The sequence below is a fragment of the Leptonychotes weddellii genome, chromosome 9 (assembly GCF_054177405.1).
Source record: "Leptonychotes weddellii isolate Sample4059 chromosome 9, ASM5417740v2, whole genome shotgun sequence".
NCBI classification, from domain to species: Eukaryota; Metazoa; Chordata; class Mammalia; order Carnivora; family Phocidae; genus Leptonychotes; species Leptonychotes weddellii.
In genome coordinates this window covers 124,752,689-124,774,639 of record NC_138377.1, presented here as the reverse complement: position 1 = coordinate 124,774,639, position 21,951 = coordinate 124,752,689, and the positions used below count along the sequence as shown (strand labels likewise).

General features: G+C 47.8%; 1 protein-coding gene across 1 annotated transcript in view; it reads left to right on the top strand.

The window, feature by feature from the left end:
- The window catches only part of LOC145723608 (pro-interleukin-16-like), a 34,525-nt gene extending 20,305 nt beyond the window's left edge, over positions 1 to 14,220 (top strand). The window contains exons 2-3 of the mRNA XM_081831783.1: positions 8,564 to 8,976; positions 12,545 to 14,220. Of these exons, the coding sequence (XP_081687909.1) occupies positions 8,564 to 8,976; positions 12,545 to 12,556 (425 nt within the window). The 3' untranslated portion in view covers positions 12,557 to 14,220. The remainder of the gene's footprint in view (positions 1 to 8,563; positions 8,977 to 12,544) is intronic.
- The last annotated feature ends 7,731 nt before the right edge of the window (positions 14,221 to 21,951 follow it).

The window sequence follows — 21,951 nt, the reverse complement described above, 5'->3', positions numbered from 1 at the left end:
CATCTAAAACTAATGATGTAATGTACGGGGATTAACATAAGAATAAAAAGATTAAAAACAAATCGAGTGGTCCAATAACCAAGGAGAGTTTCAAAGAACCACCTCAAAAGTGGTGCCGGGACCAGACGATTTTACGGAAAAATTATTTCAAGCTTTTACTAGATGTATTTTAAACTATCCTAACTATTTCGGAAGGTAGGAAGGGATGTCGGCTTCCCATATCTTTTATAACACCAGCACGACACGGGATGATGATGGGCTGTTTCTATTTGTGGATATAGATACAAAAATCCCAAACAAAATAGGGGCAAAGCGAGTCCAGGTGTTCAATAAAAGAATCGCTCATTGTGAGCCAATGAGACTTGAAAGAACACCAAAATGCGGGTGGCCCAGCCTTAGGAAAGCCAGCCACAGACAAATCGGAAGAGGAAAGATATATGAGCATGCCAAGGAGCTGAGACAGCATTTAATAAACAACACCCATTCTTGGTGAAAATGCTTCCCAAGTTACAATTAGTAGAATATTTCCTTAACATAATAAAAAATAATCTTATCTTGATACAGCAGTCAGGATCTTACTTACCATAAAATGCTTGCAGGGATTTTCGTCACGGTCTAGAAAAAGACGTGGAATGTCTCTATGTGTCATTGTTCACTAATGTTCTGGAAACTTCAGTGATATTAAAAAATAAAATGAAATCAGTAGTATATGCATTTTTAAATGAAATAAATTTTTAAAAAGATTTTATTTATTTATTTGAGAGAGAGCAGGAGAGGGAGAAGCAGACCCCCCGCCCCCACTGAGCAAGGAACCCAACACGGGACTTGATCCCAGGACCCCGAGATCATGACCTGAGCCAAAGGCAGACGCTTAACCAACTGAGCCACCCAGGCACTCCTAAATGAAGGAAATTTTTTAACATTCAGTTGGAATCAGTTGGAAACTTCAAGAGAAGCTATTGAGTAGCTAGGGCATGAGGGAATATGAGAGATCTACAAGGTTGCCAATTATGAGATAAATGTGCAAAACCTGTGACTTACTTATGTATAAGCAATCCCCAACTAGAAAATATATTTTACAAATGGTTCCATTCAAAATAGAAATAAAAGCACTGGCAAATAAACGTAATTAGAGATATTTAGAACCTAAATGAAGAATATAAAATTTGATTGAAAAGAAAATTTAAAAAAATTAAGAAATGTTCTCAGATGGGAAGACTTTCTCCCTAAGTTCATCTGTGAATCCCAGGCAATCATAATAAAACTTTAAACCAGATACTTTAGAGCCCGAGAAAAATCATTGTAAAGGCAACCAGAACTACTTGTTGGCAAAAATTAACCATAAATTTCAGTTTTGTTCCTCAAAACAGGAACCTTTATTTTTCTGGTTATAAGTGTGATACACGATGTTAAAAAAAAAAATAAGGCGAAGGAATTATTAAGTATGAAGGAAAAGTTTTTTGTAAAGATCATCCCCCAGCACTTTACGTACCCTCCAAAAAATTATTAACTGGTGTTCATTAATATGAGTCCGTTTTTGTAAACAGAACTAGTCTCTAGAAACAGTTTTACAGTTTCTCAGCATTGCGATGTCCAGCGGACCTCCCGTGCCCACGTATGGCGATTTCTTGTACCCGGGTTATTGACTGCAAAATGCCGCACTGCGTGACGGACCACAGTAAATTTAAAACAATCTCTCACTGGTGTACATTTAGGTTGTTTCCACTATTTTGCTTTTTGTGAGTGAATTTTCTTTTCTCTTTTTTTGGGCGGGGGGGAGTCCGTGCTCTGCGTCAGGCTTTCAGCTAAGCAGCTCCTGGGAGTATTTCCCTTGGTTTTCTTGGTGGTTAGCGTGGTCTCCACTCCGTGGGCCATCAGCTAAGCCATAAAGGGGCTGCGCACTGCGCTCGAGGCTGCACAGGTCCCCTCAGCGTCTCAGCCCTCGGCCAGGGCATTTGTGCTCCTGCCTGTCCCTCCTCCCGGCGACAAACCTCGTCGTGTATGGCAGCATTTTCTGAGCGTCTCCCATGGGCGAAGCCCTGGTTCCAGGCACTGGGATTTAATGACGAGTGACCTTGGCCAATCCCTTCCGAGCAGGGACGGGTGGATGTGCCTTTCTTGAATGTATCCAGATACTTCTTGAGATGAATTATATCTTCAGCCTTTAGCACATCGGAGGGAATCTATATATTGAAGGGGGGAGGCCTGTCCTGCTCTGTCCTTTGTCTCAGAGGGAGGGCATCCTGATGACCCCACTCGTGCCTGCATGTTGACAGCCGAGATGACCTTCCAGGGTGTGGAAGGGCAGCCGCCCAGGTGAGGGGCGCCTCTCAGCGTCTTACACACCTTCTAGGCTCTTCCAGAGAAGCAGTTTCCAAAATGTCTTTCTGGTGGCTCGGACTGGTCATCTACTCTGAGGTGCAGCCCATTGGGGCTGCATAGTCCCTGGGGTGTCAGCCGGCTACCTGGAGTCCTTCATTCCGTGGTCCTAGGGCGGGTGTTTCTCCAGAGCCACAGAACCAGTGGGTGGGTGGGTGGATGGATGGATGGATGAGAGAGAGAGAGAAGGAGAGAGAAATATAAAGAAAGAGGTGTACTCTGCGGGATCGGCTCACACAATTATGGAGAAGTCCCACGATCTGCCAAGTACAAGCTGGAGGCCCAGGAGAACCGGCGTGTGTGTACTCTATGCTAAGCCCACAGCCCCTGAGAACCGGGGCAGCCAGCGGTGTAAGCCCCAGTCCGAGTCCAAAGACTCCAGAACCGGAAGTGCTGACATCCCACATCCCAGGGCGGGAGAATATGGTGTCTGTCCCAGCTCGGGCCAAGCACATTCGCCCTTCCTCTGCCCTTTGTTCTAGGCAGGCCCTCAAGGATGATGGATTGGGTGACGCCCACCCTTTCCTCAGTCTACATTCAAATGCTCATCTCTTCTGGAAAGCCTCTCACAGACACACCCTGAAACAATGTTTGACCAGCCATCCGGGCATCCCTCAGCCCACTTGCGCTGACACATAAAATTAACCATCACACATTTTGCCTTAGCCTGGAGTGGGAAAGCTTAGTTGAAAGGGGCCTTTGAGATGCTCACCCACCCATTCATTCATTCCTTGAACATGATGCCCCTCCTCGGCCAAGCCCCAGCCCAGCTCTGGGGACACAAAATTAGGGAGACATCGCCTCTCCCCTCCAGGAGGTACCAGAGGAGGGGGAGAACGAGGGTATAGAACCAGTTTCAACTCAACCGCTCACATACCAGCTGGGAAACAGCCCAGATCTGCTGCGTCTTTGTCCGGTCCTGTGCCCCAGCCAGTCCCAGCCACAGGCCCCAAAAGAGAAGGACCATAAACATCTTCCCTTCATCCTACCTCCGAGTCCCTCCTCAGTTCAAGACAGAAAACACCCCCTGGGCTGAAGTGACCCAACTTGAAAAATTGCCTTTGATATAAGACACTGTCGGGGAATTCAGAAATTTGAAACACATTTTATCAGCTAGTTCTCCATATGGTTATTTACCCTCTCAACGTTCTCCAGTGAATTAAGTGTATTTTATCCAGATGGAAATAACCGTGTCCTTTCCTCCAGTGAGTTAGCTTTGCCCAGCATTGCGACGGACCCGTCATGCTTTTTCAACAAGAGCTGAATGAAACAAATGGGAAGGAAGGAAGGAAGGGAGGGAGTGAGGGAGTGAGGGAAGGAGGGAGGGAGGGCGGGCGGGCGAGCTTACTGACCCTGCTCCCCGGCACAGTCCAAAAGTTGTTTAAACTCCTTTAAAGGGGGAACTAGCCACTTCTTTGCCCTTTGGCTTTATCCTCTTGGCCTTTGCATTTTCTATATGGATGACAGCACAGCCAAGGTGGGTCTAGAGGTCCGCGGAGGACCGTGATGGGGCGTCAGTCCTCATCCCTCTCTGGGGTGCAGTGGCCTCGTGTGTGTGAGGGGACACCCCTCCAGCCCCAGCACTCCGTGGAAGGGGTGGGGGGCGAGCTAGTGGTTGGGAGCCAAAGGCCTCCAGGGAGTGGGAGAGCCGTTTCCCAGGCTAAAGCAAATCCTTTGGGTTTTTCTGCCGGAAGTGAAAGCAGCTGGTGCTATTGGGGTAGCCATGCTGGAAGCTTCTCTGCGCATCCCCGGGAAGCCTCTGGAAGAGACCCTTAAGGTCGTCCTGCGGAGGACTCGCTAGGGGCAGAGAAAAACCGACAAGAGCCTGGCAAACACTCGTGGAGCCTGGGGCAAAATCCCAGAAAGCACCCTGGCCAGGCCTAGAAGACCTTTGGAGAGCTGCTGTACCCCTGGGAAAGGCAGAGCTTGCCCCCAAGCTCTGCTGACGTTTGGGCCCATTAGGAGCCATAGCTGGTTCCAATGTCCTGAGCACAATTACCAAAGCTAAGCAGAAGCATGTGACCAAGACACTGTGTTTCCAATTATTCTCTCTCCCTTCTCTCTCCGACTCTCCCTCTATGCCAGGCCTAGAGGAAAAATAGTCTCCCACCGAAGTCCAATTCTGGCCGCTCCTCTACAGCCCTTTTGTAATTATTCCCTTCCTTTGTTACATTTTCCTTAAAAACAAGGCTCATTTTGAAAACTGTCTTTGCTCTGCACCAAAGGGGTTAGCCCCCTGCCCCCAGCACATCACCAGCCTCCCATCCCATGGCCCCTGCCACCCCCGCGTGAGAGCCAAGGCTGCAGAAAGTCACGGTTCTCTCCAGAAAAGCTTATTTTTAAAAACTGACAGTACTCATCAGGCACTCCTGCAAATGGTCCACTGGGATTGGCACAGTGTCCACCGAGGAATTTGACCCGTCTGCTCTCCTAGATCCCACCCGCAGCCAACTTTTCCACCGCTGAGTGAAGCACACAGCCTTGCACCTGGTCCCAAAGTCCCCACATGTTTGTGTCCTGGAAAATGCCCAGTGAGGGAGCTCGTCTTTGCTGGGACGGCTATGGTGGGCTGGGAGAGTATGTGAACAGGAAGGGGGATTGGGCTTCCTTTCTAAGAATCCAGGCAGACGGCGACAGAGCTTGGTGGAAAAGAACACAGAGGCCTGCACTGGAGGGGAGAGTTTAGGCTTTGACTGCAGGTGACTGGCTCCTCTCCTAGGCTTGGGGTGGGATAAAAGACAGTTTCAAAAAGCCTCTTGGTCCCTGGATGTTACCGTTATGTGTGCCAGTAGCATCGGAGAGAAGAACATCTATTCTATGAGGACTTTTTTTTTTTAGGCAAAAAGAGAAATCTATCAGCTTGCATATGTGAATAGATAGTGTGGCATCAGGTATGGCTGGATCTAGGTGCTCATATTACATCATTTAAATTCGTCCTTCTCACTCTTTCTCTCTGTCCTCCTTGCTTTCTCTCTACTTGCTCCCTACCTGTCCCCCAACCTCTGCGAGTCCTATACTATCTGTGTTGGCTTTACTCTCAGCAGCTGTCCCCACACAGTGGCCCTCAGCAACTCCATATTTATACCCTCCCCATTTAGCTCCAGTGCAAGGCCAGAATGATCTTAACACAAAACTTTGATTATCTTTCAATTTTTCAAATGCCTGATGGACCAGGGCTGGCTATGAGCAACACACACACACACCCTTCTCCATGCGGCCCAGGTGAGCTGTGGAGAGTCCTGATGAAGTTAACAAAATGCAAAGAAATTTGGATATAAATATATAAATACTCATAGTGACCTTTGCATTGAGAGTTACTGGTTCTGGGAAGTTGAACTGACAGAATCAAAAGAACTCCTGTTTTGGGGATGATGAGCATTACCATTTGGATTTGAAAGGGGGCATCTGGAGTAAAGGTGAGTAATGAGAAGGGAAAAATAAAACACTAAAAAGCTTGAATTCTATGTATTCTTCAGCCAATAGATCTGAGCACTGCATGTCTGGTTTTAACAAATCCTCTCAAAACGAAGCAGTTTCTTGGCAAGCAGACTGTGCCCGCTGGGCCCGGTTCATGACTTAGGGGCACATAAAATGCAGAAGTGATAAAATGAGAGTTTCAGTGGTTTCAGGGGAAAGAAACAGACTGTGGGCTGTGGCTGGAAGGGGAGGTGAGCATGAGGAGAGAAAGTGCAGGGTGTGAAGTACTTGTTCAAGAAGATAAGCAGGAATAACGTTCCGTTGTCAACATGGTGCCGAGGATAACAGTGCTGTGTGCGTACTTAAAACTGTGTTAAGATGATAGACCTCGTGTGAAGAATTCTCACTGTAATAAAAGACAAAGGGAAAAAGGGAAGAGATGAAGAGGATAAGAGAGAGGCAGATAACAAAAGGAGGATGTGGAGTTGACACATAGTTGTGTTTTTTTTTTGGAGGGAGAGAGCGTTTGCCCGTGAGCAGATCGTCGGGGGGAGGGGCAGAGGGAGAGAGGGAATCTCAAGCAGGCTCCACGCCCAGCGCAGAGCCCAACGCGGGGATCGATCTCTGGACCTTGAGATCGCGACCTGAGCCGAAATCAAGAACTGACTGAGCCACCCTGGCGCCCCTCGACGCATGGTTTTTAAAAAACAGAAGCGATCTGAGTATGTTTCCACCCTGTTGCTGGAGACCCGGTGCGGAGGAGAGAGTAGGTGACCTGGCCGTGAGAGGGATGATAATCAGTGTCAGCGTGAAGCTGTGGAAGAGAGTAGGCTCCAGAGTCACGCTGCCTGGTTTAATTCCTGCTGTCACCGAGCCCTAGCTGTGAGATCTCGAGAAAGTGACGTAACCTCTCTGTGCTTCGGTGATCCTTTTTGTAAACTGAGGATACTGATGGAGACTACAGTAGATTTTTGTGAGGATGAAACAGTAAAAGCAATCAGAGCAGTGCCTGGTATACCACAGGCTCTGGATACATATTAGCAATTATTATTTTGTTGTTGCTGTGCATCAACACTCTGGAGGAGTGGGAGCCAGAGAACAGATGGGGATGGGGGGAGGGCCCAGCCTCAATGGGAGGGCGGGCGTTCCACTACCAAGGGTGTGGAGAGTATGTGTGGATGGCAAATGCATGTGCAAATTCGATGGTAGAAAGCCGGGAGGATTGCTCTCTGACAGCTTCTGCATTTGCATGAAGCAGGAGGAGACATTGTCTATGATGGCAAGGGAGGGGAATCTAGTTTCTAAGAAGGGAAAGTTTTGAGATTGTCGTTGTTGAGAATGTACGATCAGGCTAACTATGGAAACACCGTGTAACTGTTGGCCAGAGCCGGGGGGAACCGGGGGGCGGCCACGGGTGTCCCATGGCAGCAGTCTGCTCGGGGGTGGGGGTGTCCCCTGCGCTCGGGGGTGGGGGTGTCCTCTGCAGGGCTCGGCACCCTGCAGCCAGGCATGGGGCTCAGCAAAGGTGGAGGGTTCTCCCTTACTTCAGATGGAAGGACATAGAGTACACAGTTTGAGATACTGGGAAGAGGATGGCTTGATGAAATGGACCGACATCCAGTTAATTTGTGCTAACGCATCCAGAGCAATGCCTGACATAGAGCGAGCTTTCCAGTATTTTTTCATTCATTCTTTTTCATTCATTGCTGTTGGTTGCTATAGATGGTGAATAAACTGATAAAATTAAAGGGCTAATACAGAAAACAATCAATGTGTGTGATGTAGGTGTTGAAAAACAGTCTTCTTTTAAGAAGAAATGCTCCTTTCGGGGGCTCTGAAAGGGCTTCTAGTTAATGAAATGTTGGAAGGTCTCTGCTTTTCCTTATTCGACCCTGGCTGTGCACACGGCAGCCCCACGGTTTCCTGTTCTGGCAATGGCTCTGCGTTGTGGCTTGGGCCGGAGTCAGGAGCTCTGGACGGACCCCTTTGCCACCTGCCTCCTGGGACCTGAAGCCGAAGGAGGGGCCTCGTGGTGACGCCGAGCCAGGCGGGCTGGGCTCAGAGAGGTGGGGTTGACCGGTGTGTGAAGCTGGTCCTCCCTCAGTCAGGCTGTGAGATGGGGATGGGCGGGGAGGCCCTGGCCAGGCTGTGACCTACCGCCTCGTACACTCAATCGCCCTGACGGGTCGGCACCGGGTGACACTCCCAAACCGGGTCACAGGCTCTGCATCTGGAAAGGAGGATGAGGCAGCAGCGGTTCTCAGACTGGGCTCCTGGATTCTGGGGTTTCTCTGGAGATGCTACAGGACTCACTGGGGCTGGTGAAAGGGAACAGGCAGGCACATCCTCGTCCCCTTTTCCCCCCCGAACCCGCTCCCTAGACTGGAGCCCCTGCAAACTTGTTGGAAGCACAGACGTCACAAAGCTCGGACCTCTGTCATCTCTAAAGACATCCCGTGACTCCACGGTGCTTCGTGGCTTTGGGTCTGCGTTTCCCTTCTCCGTGCCTCAGTTTCCCTGTCTGCAGAGTGAGGGTTTGGATAAGAGAAGCTCTGGCTTCTGGGAGTGGAGGGGGTGGTAAACACTGGGGTTCCCCGAGCCCCATGTGGTGGGCCACATGGGCAGGCCAGTGCCACCAAAGGAGGATCTCCCCGGCTGCCCTGCCTCATGGGCACCAGCTCCCCGTCGCTCTGTTCCAGGCCTCTTGTCCCGCTCCACTTGTCAGTAGCAAGTCACACTGCTTCTTTCTGCTTCCTCTTTCCTCCAGGGACCCACGAGGTGGTGGCCAAGCCCAGTCCGGTCACCACCCGCCACCCAAGGGCCACAGATCAGGAGAAGAAGAAGGGCAGCCTTACTTCCTCTCTGAGGATGGATCCGCACAGCCGTTCTGGAAAGAGCAGAAAATCTACAAAACTCCGGTCCATCTCCCGGTCCCTGATGCTCTGTAATGCAAAGACCAGTGATGACAGCTCAAGCCCCGATGAGAAATACCCTGATCCCTTTGAGGTTTCCCTGGGCCAGGGCAAGGAGGGGATTTTCCACTCGTCTGTGCAGTTGGCAGATACGTCAGAGGCTGGGCCCAGCAGCATTCCTGATCTAGCGTTGGCCTCTGAGGCGGCTCACCTCCAAGCAGCTGCAAGTGATCGAGGCAAGAGCTGTAGGAGGCTATTCTTCATGAAGGTATGCCCAGGACTTGCGGCGTTGGAAGACTCTGTGGTTGGTTTTGGGTGCTCTGAATGAAAGTCTTTGAACCCTTTTACTCTGAGATCAGGAAGGCACAGAGTTCTAATTCTGAGCAAAAGCAAGGAAGAAGTTGAGGCAGGGATCACGGGAATGACAATAATGAGCATGGTAGTGAATCAGGCTCAGTTAACCTTCTCACTTGAGAGACTCAGTGAGATGCTGTGGTGGTGGGAGGTAAACTGAGCCTGGATCCCTGCTGGAAAATGCGAAGGGCGATGGTCAGTATACTGGCAGGTTCTCATCTCAGGCAGGCACTCTCCAGCATACCCTCGCAGCTCAGGTCACTAACTTACGGGGCCTGGGCGAGTAGCAGACCTTATGTCACTCAGGGCAGGGATGGAGGATCAGTGTGTTTGATCTTGCTGCCTGGAATGCTCTTCCCCATCTGAAACGTTCAGAGGACTCACTGGTCCACCTCCTTCGGGTCGCTGCTCATATGTTCCTTCTTCAGAGAAGCCTTCACGATCACCTTCCCAAAAAGGACAGTGAACTCTCCCCTCATCACTCTCTATCCTCTTTTGCTGCCTAAGATTTTTTCAGAGCCCTTCACTGTTTAATGTCATATCACATTATGACCGTCTGACTCCTGGCCAGTTTCCTCCCCTTCATCTGGCTCTCCCCCGTCATCCAGCCTCCTGCCACCGGACAGGACAGGACGCCCCTGCCAGTTCCCACATGGGTGTGAGTGCTGGAGCTGATAAGAGGAGCCATGGTGAGGGAGTGAGGGAAGCTAGGTAGTGGTTGGAGACCTGCCAAAATTCAGAATGCCCTCTCTTCCATTAGACCATATTTCAAGTTGTGTTATCACAACGAGATGGAGATTGCAAGGCACCAGGGGACAGAGGCTGACTCAAGTATTTTACTCTTGAATTATTCTCAATTGAGTACTGAGTCTTCAGCCCTCCATCCAAGGTGGGGTTTCTCAAGGGTCCAAGCAGCCCAGAACCTTGGAGGTCGTGCAGCTTACCCCACGACAGGCCAGCCGGGAAGGGTTTGTTCCACCCCTTATCGGCACGGTCACACGATTGTCAACAGCAAGTGGGGAAGGCATTCCAGTCCCAGTGGAGGGGATCCAGGACCTTTGCACAACTTGCTTCCTTGCAGGGGAAAACCACTGTTTAACATGTATACAATAAACACTATCATGGAACATTATACAGCAGGTTAGCAGGTCAGGCCCCAGAGAGGGGATAGCCCCGGTGATCTCCAGACACAAGCAGCTTCCGCAAGGGCCTCACCCAGCCCGGGTTACTACATCACCCACGATGTGACTTCTGTTGGTATGACCTGAGCTCACCCAGTAGGACAGAAGGAGGGACCAGCATCCCAGTGGGTTTGGGGGAGCCTGGCCAGGCTCCTGGTTTGCCGTGAATGATGTGACTAGTATACAACCCACCAGCTGAGAGTCAAATTTATTGATGACGAGATCACGTTGTCCAGGTTAGAGCTCAGATAAATGAGATTCAAAAACCATTTGGAGATTCCAACAGACACCCAGAATGAATCATTCACTTGCTTCTATTTAATTGCACAAGTGTTTCCTGAGCACCTGTTATGCTCAGGAAGGATCCCTGCCCTCAAGGATCTTGTCTGAAGTGGAGTAGAGAATACACTCCGAAGGGCTGTTGGAGGCTCACAAAGAGGGAGCGCATCTCTGGCGTTGGATATCAGTACATTCAGTGAGTGTTTGCAGAGTACCGACCTGTGGGCCGTACAGACCCAGTCCCTGTCCTCTCACAACTCTTATTCTGGTGGGGGGGACAACTATGAACACCTCATATGTGATATGACATTAAACAGTGAAGGGCTCTGAAAAAATCTTAGGCAGCAAAAGAGGATAGAGAGTGATGAGGGGAGAGTTCACTGTCCTTTTTGGGAAGGTGATCGTGAAGGCTTCTCTGAAGAAGGGACATTTGAGCAGCGACCTGAAGGAGGTGGACCAGTGAGTCCTCTGAACGTTTCAGATGGGGAAGAGCATTCCAGGCAGCAGGAACAGCATATGCAAAGACATGAAGAAATGAGTGATTTGCAGTGGCAAGGGGAAGAGTGTGCCTGGGGGATTTTGGACAGGGGAGGGCGGCAGAAGGTGAAGCTGGGTGGTAGCCAGGGCACGCTTGGAATTTTGTTCTAAGAAGGATGGGAGACTGAGCGAGCAGTGGAGTGGCCCAGCCCAGCAGGGGAGCACTCTGGCTACTGAGGGGAGAGTGCAACGTGGGGGACCAGCTAGGGCTTTGGCAATAACCCTGGCCGGAGGTGATGGGGCTCTAAGACGGCGGTAGTCGCACTGAGAATGGTCAGAGTAGATTTATTTTCAAGGCAAACCCAGGGCATTTGTTGTCCGGATTTGTCTTGTGAGGAGATGGGCGGCAGCAGGCTTCACTTCCGGTTTTGACTTGAGCAACCCCGGGAAAGCGGACGCTCTGTGTTGAGGTGGGAAACACTCCGGGCTGGACACATGATCAGGAACCGAGGAGATGTTCCCCGAAGGACCCGGGGTTCGGCTCAGCAGGGGTGGGTGGCGGGGAATCCTAGGTGGAAGGAGCCGCATACGCGAAGACATGGAGGTGAGGAGGCACTGAGGACTTCTGTGTGTGTCTGGAGCTCTGTAGACGGCACCTGTCCAGTGGCGGGAGGCTGGATGACGGGGGAGAGCCAGATGAAGGGGAGGAAACTGGCCAGGAGTCAGACAGGCTTCACCTCTTTGGTCTCCATGATGCACAGGTGCATCATACTTTCATGGTTTAAATAATGTATCCGCAGCTCTTATTGTCTCCCCAAAACCTCGGGAGGAAGGTAGTCACGGCTGCATCAGTATTTTGGGGGGCGGGGTGCCGTATGGCACCGGGTTTAGGGGGTGTGGGCTCATTAGTCTGACTGCTTGGGTTTGAGTCCAACTTTTCCATCTGGTAGCTGTACCATCCCAGAAATTCACGTTACTTCCCCATGCCTCCATTTTCTCACTGATTAAATGGAGAATGTGAACAATATTGCTTAGCTCACAGGGGTTTTTATCAGGATTAAGTGATAAGTATTTACATAAGTACAGTGCACATAGTAATTCCTTACTTAGCATTATCATCACTATTTCCGGTTTAGGAGGGGGACACTGACTGTTGTTGAGTGATAAAGTAATGAATCCAGTAGCATTTCCTGAGCACCTCCAATGTGTCTGGAGCATGAAGAGTTGTAGCTTCTGCGGTGCTCGTGGAGATGGGGACAGCACACATCTCTCCTGTTTCAGGGTGTGGGTGCAGACATGTAAGGGGAGGCCCGGGAACACTGGGGGATATGCAGCTCTATCTGCCGAAAGGCACCCTGGAGGAGGCGCCTGTTGACCGCAGGGAGTGGTGTGAGCAGGCGGAGGGGCAGGAACGGAGGCTCGGAGGTGGGGAAGGGGTAATGGGCACAGTTAAGTCACGCTGGGGGCAAGGATGGCCCGGGAAGGACAGGAGGGCTACTGTGGCCAGCTTGGAACCCAACATGAGCTCTTGTTTTTCCTTCTCAGGAGCATGGGTGATCTTGAACCACCCAGGATCGGATTCTCAGCAAGTGAGGGTTTCAATGTCTGAGCAGGTCTTCTATCAAGAGTGCCAGGGCATGAGGGTCAAAGGTGACAGCTGGTCCCAATGTCCTTCCTGGGGGTGCCTCAGTATTGAATAACACCCCACCCTCCCCTTCTCGCAGGGACATTCTAGTCCCTGCCGCGGCTCCTGCCCTGCCCTGCCCCCAGGCGTGACTCAGTTGGCCCAGATGGACTCCTCAGTCTCCAGCAATACCATGGTTACACTGATTTCAAAACAAAATCTGGAAAGAGGCCCCGTGACATCAGTCTCTCATCTAGAAATGCCTAATATGAAAATTAAAGAAGAGGAAGTTAGATAAACAGCCAAATAAAAAAATGCCATCTTGGATGTGTTGTGCTTGGCATGACCGGGGCTGAGGAAATGAGTTCCTGGGGATGTGCCAGAGCTGAGCGGGTTTGCACAGAGTCTGGAGTGAGCATCCGAGCCTGCATCCTGTGTTAGGGCACTGGTGAGGCTTCTTCAGGGGGAACTTCCAGGCCCCCGGGGATGAATTGAAGTGGAAGAATGTTGAAAATTAGACTCTAACCCAACAAACAAAAATACTCAATTTATCAGGCCTAGACCCTGAAAAGGAGGAAATGCACAGACTCCTTGGCTACTTCAGACCCAGTGTCTTTTTTTCGAATGGAAAGAGTATTTTAAAATGCCCTTTAGGTAGGATGTGAGGCCATAGGGAAGGAAGCTCAGGCAGGTGGAACTGAAGCTTTACCCAGACTGTGCTCATCTCCTCCTTCCTTGTTCTCCCTCCTCTTATCTCCCTTCTCTCCTTCCTTCTGTTTCCCCAAATGCTGGCAAAGCACCTGCTACGTCTGCTATCTATCCCCTGGGGCTTAAGAAACATATCGGATACTGTTCCTTCCCTCAGGGAGCTCGTGGTCTGGAGAAGGGGACAGGTGTGAGCATAATGGATCCTGTCCCTTGTCCCCTCCTCCCAGCTATGTTCAACTTGTTTAGCTTTCTTAGGGAGAGTCTCATGCAGAGGATGAGTAGCAGAATTACATCCTCGAAGGAGCCTCCTAGGTTGTCTTTCACTTCCCCAGAGCACTCTACGGTAGCAAGATTTATGCTCCTCAGATAGGACTTCCCTGGAGGTGAATGGGTCCATGTGACTGTGAAATCTCAGTGATCTCAGAATGCAAGGATGAGCTCAGGTCCAACAGAAGTCCCTCCTGTCCGCCCCTCCCGAAGGCTCCGCACGCATGGATGAAGGACTCGGTAGCGCTCTGCGGGAGCATTAGGACGAGCCAGAGCCGTGGGTGTGCAGGTAGGATGAGGGGGGCAAAGGCAGGGGGTGGAGGTGGGGGTGGAGGGAGGGAGACGTGTCGGCATCCCACAGCGCAAGCCTGGCTCCAGATGTACAAAGAGATCCTTTTACTTTTATTTTTTTTAACACATTTTTTAAAAGATTTTATTTATTTATTTGAGAGAGAGAGAGAGAGAGCATGTGAGAGAGAGATCACGAGCAGGGGGGAGGGGTAGAGGGAGAAGCAGACTCCCCGCTGAGCAGGGAGGCGGCTGTGGGACTCGATCCCAGGACCCTGGGATCATGACCAGAGCTGAAGGCAGATGCTTAACCGACTGAGCCACCCAGGTGCCCAGTTTTATTTTTTTAATTATTATTTTTAAATATTTTAATTCCAGTATAGTTCACATATAACGTAATATTAGATTCAGGTGTACAATATGGTGATTCAACACTTCCATATATCACCCAGTGCTCATCACGACAGGTGCCCTCCTCAATCCCCATCACCTTTTCCCCCACGCCCCCTCCTCCCCACGGGTGACCAGCAGTGTGTTCTCTAGAGTTAAGAGTCTGTTTCTTGGTTTGTCTCTCTTTCTACCCTATGCTCATTTGTTTCTAAAATTCCACATATGAGTGAAATCATATGGTATTTGTCTTTCTCTGACTGACTTATTTCGCTTTGCATAATACTCTCTAGCTCCATTCATGTTGTTGCAAATGGCAAGATTTTATTCATTTTTATGGCTGAGTAATATTCCATTGTATGTATATACCACATCTTCTTTATCCATTCATCTATTGATGGTCATGTGGGCTCTTTCCATATCTTCGTTATTGTAGATAATGCTGCTGTACACGTTGGGGTACATGTATCCCTTTAATCAGTATTTTTATATTTTGGGGGTAAACACCCAGTAGTGTAATTGCTGGATCGTAGGGTGGTTCTATTTTTAATCGTTCGAGGCACCTCCACACTGTTTTCCGCAGTGGCTGCACCAGCTTGCATTCCCACCAACAGTGCACGAGGGTCCCTTTGTCTCCACATCCTCGCCAACACTCGTTTCCTGTGTTGTTGATTTTAGCCATCCTGACAGGTGTGAGATGATACCTCATTGTAGTTGGATTTGTGTTTTGCAACTAGAATATTTTTATTTTTATTTTTTTTTATTTTATAGTTTTATGAGTTTAATAGTTCATAAAACAAATCAAGTATTGAAAAACCAAGCCAGATTGCTCCTGGCTGTCTGGGTCTCCCAGGGGGCGGGAAGATGGGATCCTTTTAAAGAAGTCATTGTCTGCCGCAAACTCACAAAGACATTTTCCCACGTTTCTCCTAGAAGCTGTGTTGTTTTATCTTTCACATTTGGATCTTTAATTCTTACCAAGTCGATTTTGTATACATTGTGAAATATATATTTAAACATTTTCCCCCGTATGGATATCTAATTGATCCGGCACGATTTTTTGATGAGCCTGCCCAGGCTCCCCTACAGGACGGTGTTATCATAAAAAAGTCACCATATCTGTCATCTATCTAACTATTTATGTATCTATCATGTGTCTATCTCTGTCTTTCTGTTCTCTCATTATGATCCATTAGTCTTTCTTTTCCTTTGCGCTAATGTCACACAGTTTTAATTATGATAGTTTTATAGTATTTTTTTGATATCTGGTAAGTCCTCCAGCTTTGTTCTTCAAACTAGACTTGGTTATGCTGTTGGGATTTTTCATTTTGCTGGATTTCTCTGTTCTGTGGGTTCTGTCTAATTAACCTCTGCTCTTATCCTTATTATTCCTTTCTTCTCCCTTCTTCACGTCCAATGTTTTGTTCTTTTTTTTCTAGCTTTTTGAGATGGCAGCTTGGATAACTGATCTTCAGCTTTTTATTTTTCTCTAATTTAAGGCTATGAATGTCCTTCTAAGTTTAGTGGCTTCATCCATAAATTTTGATATCCCATATTTTCATTATTTTAGATGGTATAGGTGTTCTATTGTGATTTCTTGGGTGACCCTTGGTTTATTTAGAAATGTATTGTTTAATTTTCAGGCAGTTGGGGAATTTCTAGTTTCTGTCTCTATCTAGTTTCTGTCTCTATCTTGGTTCCTAGATTGATTATTCTATAGTCAGAGAAGAGAGTGTATTGTGAATAAGTTTAACAATGGAAATATGTTGAGATAGAATATATATGTTGTTGTGGGATGCAATGTTCTATGTATGTCTCTTAGATCAAGTTCAATAACCATATTATCCAGATCTTTTTCTCTTTACCGATCCTATTCCTCTATTAGTTACTGAGAGCAGTGTGTTAAAGTCTCTGGTTATGACTGGGGATCTGTTTTTCCTTTTAGTTCTGTCAATTTTTTCTTTATACATTTTGAAGGTATATTTTATGTGCATAGACATTTAGAATTAAAAAAAATATTTTCCTGGTGTATTATCACCTTTATAACCTACAAATCTCCATCTTTTGTCTAGTGATAATTTTTGCTAAAAAATTATTTGCTATTAGTAAAGTTTAACCTACTGTCTTTTGGTTACTTTTCTCCTCTTTTTTTTTTATCATCAACCTGGGTTCATGTATTTAAGGAGTATCTCATGTAAGCAGCATGTAAAGTTCATTTTCTTCCACCTTACAATCTTTATCTTATAATAATGGGTATTGATTTACACTTGGTTTTCTCTCTCTTCTTGCCCTCTTTTAGTTTAATATATTTTTTACTACTCCATTTCCCCTTCAATTGGCTTGTTAGTTATACATTTTTTTTTTTACTATTTTTGTAATCATTAAAATATAAAACACAATCCTGAATGTATTCGAGTCTCATATAAATTAGCACTTGGATCAGTTCTCAGACAATACTAAGACCTTAGAACACACAACTCCATTTGTACCTGCCCACGTTTTTGATATTTTCTCATGCATTTTAATTCTATTTATATGTAAATCCCAAGAATAGATCCGTATTATTGTTCTGTCCAGTCAGTATTCATTTACGTTAATTTCCATGTTTACCCTTTCCGTTCTTCTTCATTGCTTCCCGCACTTCTGTGTCTGTCCCAGCATCACTGTCCTTCTGCCGGAAGCGGACCTGCCTCTAACACAGGCAGGACGGGGCCAGGGTTCAGATGGAGCTCGACATGCCGAATGTCTAAGTATTTAAAAGTCACAGATCAAGGTCACATATGTCTAAAAATAATCTGTTCTTTCCTCCTACCTTGACAAATATCCTTTCTTAAGAACTTGGATAGTCAAGTTCAGAGAAGTTCTCAGGGTTCTGCACGAGAGTGGGGTGACACAGGGGAGAGCCATTTCCTGGCTCTTGACCACTGGCCACAGTCCCCTCTGTCCTGCAGCTCCCGGCACTGTCCAGTGCAGACACCTGCCCTGTCAAACAGCCCCCTGGCATCCCTGCAGCCTAGGGCTGTGCACCCCAGGGGTGTGATTTGCCCTCAGCAGGATAGACAAAGGGGAGACATGGGGTTGGGGCCCATGTCTCCCCTTTGGGAGTTGGGATTGCTCCCCTGGGTGCAATCTGATGCCTCCTACCTCACTGGTTTCTTACTTTCTCTCCAGCTAGATATTAACAGATCACCACATAGGCCTCAAGCACTATATTTACTCTCTTCGGAGCTGGCAGCCCTTTTATGGTACTGGTTGGGATTGGGAACTGGCACTTAACAATAGTTCTAGAAATATTTGTGGAAAGAATGGCTGCATAAATGAGTACGCTGCTCCCACCCTTAAGGCAGAGAGCCTGCTGATGGAGCCTGAGCTTGCCTTGGCTTTTTGAGCCGCCGTGTGGGTTCACACTGGACACTGCTTCGGGCATTCCCACTGGCTGGGGCCTGGGGTCACCGGGCACTCAATCTGGGAGTAGGGGACAGCCGCAGATGGCAGCAGACGTGTGGGAGGTCCTCCCTCGGGGCCACCCTCCTAGAAGAATGCAACATGCTCTGATGCACGTGGGAATGGCCTCCGTAGTGTGTCTGGTCCTGCTTTCCTTTGCAAATTCACAGTATCGGTTAGGCCAAGTCAGCACTCACGCAGTGTGACTCAGGATGGATGAGGTCAGATCAAGCGTCTGAATCGCGGGCTTGGGCTGGGGGCAGAGGGAGGGTGGTCAGGGCCTCCCTGAGCGGCCGAGTTCCTGCCTCTCCCTGCCTGTGAGCCGCTCAGCCCGTGGCTCTGAGGCCCAGGCCGCCTTGGCAAGTGGGAAACCCAATCCTTTGGCTGCCTGCCTCTTCCTGCCGCAGACGAGCAGCTTGTGAGGGCTGAGAGCAGCCCCTGGGAGGGAGGCTCGGGGCTCCAGGACCCCCACGGAGCAGCCGCATCCCCTGCGTGCAGGGGGAGGCTGGGAGGGAGGCAAGGGCGGTCCACGTGCCAGCAGGGGGAGGGGGGGCCCACAGGTATGATTCACATGCACTTGCTGCCCGGCTCCCAGACTCCACGTGACTTCTCGTCCCTGTTTCCATTCTCAAAGGGCATTTGGAGCTATTTGCCTGGAAGCTGGTCTTTTGAACCTCGTTGGTTCTGTCAAGACACCATTTGGTTAGTGAGAAGGGGTTTTGGTGGAAAGAAGAAAACAGGGGAAATCGGGAGGAAGTAGTAAACCACCTACCTTCTCAATTCTATTTCTCAACATGGCCCTTCGTATGGACATCACAATCCACCGAAGACGCCTTTCCCCTATTCTTTGCATACAGCGCAGTGGTTCCAGTCCCTGAGCCTCTGCCCTTGCTGTTCCCTCTGCCTGGGATACCTTCCTGTCTTACTTCTACGAGTCCCATCTTGGTCATCCTCCCTCTGGGCTGCAGGATGCTCTTCCTGACCCTCCCCTCCTCCTGCACCCCGAGCTCAGCCATCCCTACCAGAAACAACCTTCTCCCTCTGCATTTCTAGGGCGTGCCATGCCTCCCGATCCCACCACACTAACGAATCACAGAAACACACACGTGTCACCTCCCCCTGAAGAATGAATTCTAGGCACTAGCTACCGGCAGGAAGAGTCGACTGTGTCTGTTTGTGCTTCCGTCAGCTTAGGACAAGGTCTGGAAAAATGTTAAAGGCTGCGTGAGAATCCACCACATAGATGTATCAGAATTTATTATCTCAGGATCTTTAAAAAATATTTTAGGAAATGTCAAGACTATAAAAAGACATTTATACAATGTACGCACACTCTAAAAAAAAAAAAAAATGAAGATGCCTTGAATACTTGCATACCGATCCTCAAGTTTAAGAAACAAGACTTGCCATGAACTTGGAGGTCCCCTGAGTGCTTCCGTCTGGAAATGCCTATATAGAATTCTCTCCAGTGTTTCCTCTGCATCCACTGGGCCCCTCAGCAGGTAGGGTTATAACTCTTGCTCCAACCAGGAAGCATAGTTAAACTCACGAAGGGAAAGATGCTCTGCTAGGTTTACTCTGTTTTTACCCATTCTGTCGTGTTTCTTTCCTCTCTGAACGTTCCAGCTCTTTTGTCATTTTCTTTGTACTTGGAGAGCTTCCTCCAGCCATTCTCTAAGGGGGGGATCTGCTAGCAGAGCCCTCTGTTAGCTTTTCCTTCATCTGAGAATATCTTTATTTCCCCTTCGTTCCAGAAGGGTATTGTCAATGGAGTTAAGGTATATAGTTGACATGAATTTTCCTGCACTTGAAAAGTCTTGCGCCCCTTCCTTCTGCCCCCCACATTTTCAGTGAAATCTGTCATTTGTGTTAGCAGTCTTTTTGTTTTGTTTGGTTTTTATACGTGTGTCGTGTCTCTCTGGTTGTTTTTATGGCTTTTTTCTTTGTCTTTAGTTCTCAGAAATTTGATTGTGAGGCATCTTGGGGTTGATCTCTTTCTATTTCTTTGTTGCTATCTCATTTTTCCTTTGTTTGGAGAGAATTGGTAAGTGACCGTTAAAACATTTTTATGCAGGCTGCTTTATAATCCTCTCCGGAGGATTCCGACATCAGGTTCCCCTCAGTGTTGGCATCAGCCCTTTGTCTTCTCTCGTTCAAATTATGAATTCCTGGTTCTAGATGCTAAACGTGACTGTTAATTGTATCTCGGCTATTTCCATTATTATGTTCAGAGTCTCTTGATCCGATTTAAATCTTGTGTTTCAGCAGGCAATACCTACTTAAATTTAGCATGTAGTTCTGGACTATTTTTGTGGACCTCTGTTGTAATGACATTTCGGTTTTCGGAGCCCTTGCAATGCTATTCTGGTTGGCTTTATTTTTCTGGCACTACGGGAATTCTCACATTCTCCTTGCAGTTCTGCCCGCTGGGGTGGAAAGAGCTTCTCTGGCCTGCCTGGTGTCACTGGTGACCATCTGCTGTGCAGGGTGGGGATGGGCAGGAGATGCTGGGCCTGGCTCTTCTTTTGCCGGTAGGTGGACGGCAGGAAAATGAAGCGTTCAGCTGCCGCTGCCCCTGCAGGTGGCTGGACTTCCTGCTTGCGCCCTAGTTCTGGAGTGGGGGCTGGGTCAGCCTGGGGCTTTGCTGCCGCCATTGAGGTCATTGCCGTATGGAGATTGGGCCACCTGCTGGTGCCCTGGTTGTGGGGCGGGTGCTGGGGCTTCCTCTGGTCTTATCGATCTCCCCCCTTTCCTGGTCTTTTGGGCATGCAAGAGAGAACATTGTTTTCTGTTTGTTTGTCTCTTGTGTTTGCCAGTCTGCCGTTCTGGGTTACGGGCCTCTCCAGCACCCAGTCTGGGTACATAGTAGGTAAGAAGCAAGCACGGGGAGCTCCCCATATTGTCATCCTCAAGTGCTGAGTTCCCTACCCAGTTAGCTGTCTCCTTTCTAGCTTTCAGAATTCTTTTACTGCTATCTACTGAATAATTTCCAGGGTATTTAGTTGTATTTAGCAGGGAGGAAGAAAGTGAGTGGACGCCATCTTGTCATGGAACTTTGGAAGTATCCATCCTACTTATTTTTGAGATAATATAGATGCAATTGCATAGTGATTGCTCTTTGGTAGACTTGCTTCTGTTATTCAAATTATGTTCCAGAAATTCATTCATGTCATTTCATTTTGTTGTAGTTTATTTATTTTTTTCACCACTCTATGGAATTCTATTGTGTGAACATACCATTCATCCATTCCACTACTGATAGACATTTAGGGTATTTCCCTTTACTCCTCTTTAATTTAGAGACTGCACTGCTATGGCATTTTTGTACTTGCCTCTTTGTGCATTTCGGTAAGTTTCAACAGGTATAAAGCTAGATGTGAAATTAATGAGTCTTAGGGTATGGCATCTTCATTTGTACTAGATATTGCCAAATTAATTAGTTTCTAAAGTGGTTGTGCCAATCTACCCTTCCTTCAGCAGGTATAACTTTCTTGGTTGCTCTGCATCCTCATCAATTCTTGGTATCCTCAAGCTTTAAGCTTTTTTCCAGTCTGGGGGCCTATTAAATTGTTTTTCACATTAATTTATATTTGCATTTTCCTAATTACTAGTAAGGTTGCACATATTTCCATGTTTATGGGACGTTTAAATTTCCTCTTATGTGATATGACCATCTGAACTTTTTTTTCCTTTTGGGTTGTTGGTCTTTTCTTTTTCCAGCTTTTAACTTGTCATTTTACTCTTTTAATTGATGAGTAGGAGTTTTTCATGTTATTTTATTTTAAAAATATTTTATTTATTTATTTTAGAGAGAGAGAGAGCACGTGACCAGGGGGAGGGGCAGGGGGAGAGGGAGAGAGAGAATCTCAAGTAGACTCGCTGAGCGCAGAGCCCGATGTGGGGCTCAATCCCATGACCCTGAGATCATAACCTGAACCAAAATCAAGAGTCACACACTTAACCGACTGAGCCACTGAGGCGCCCCATGAAGTTCTTCATTTTAATGGGGAATTTACCGATCATGTGCCCTACAGTTTGTGCTGTTTTGCATCTTGTTTGAAACTTTTATCCTTTCCTAAAGTAAACACATTCTATTATAATGTCTATCTTCTTCTATTGTCTTCTGAACATCTTATAGTTTTGCCTTTTTTTTTTTTTACTTTTTATTCTTATGTTAATCCCCATACATTACATCATTAGTTTTAGATGAAGTGTTCCATGATTCATTGTTTGT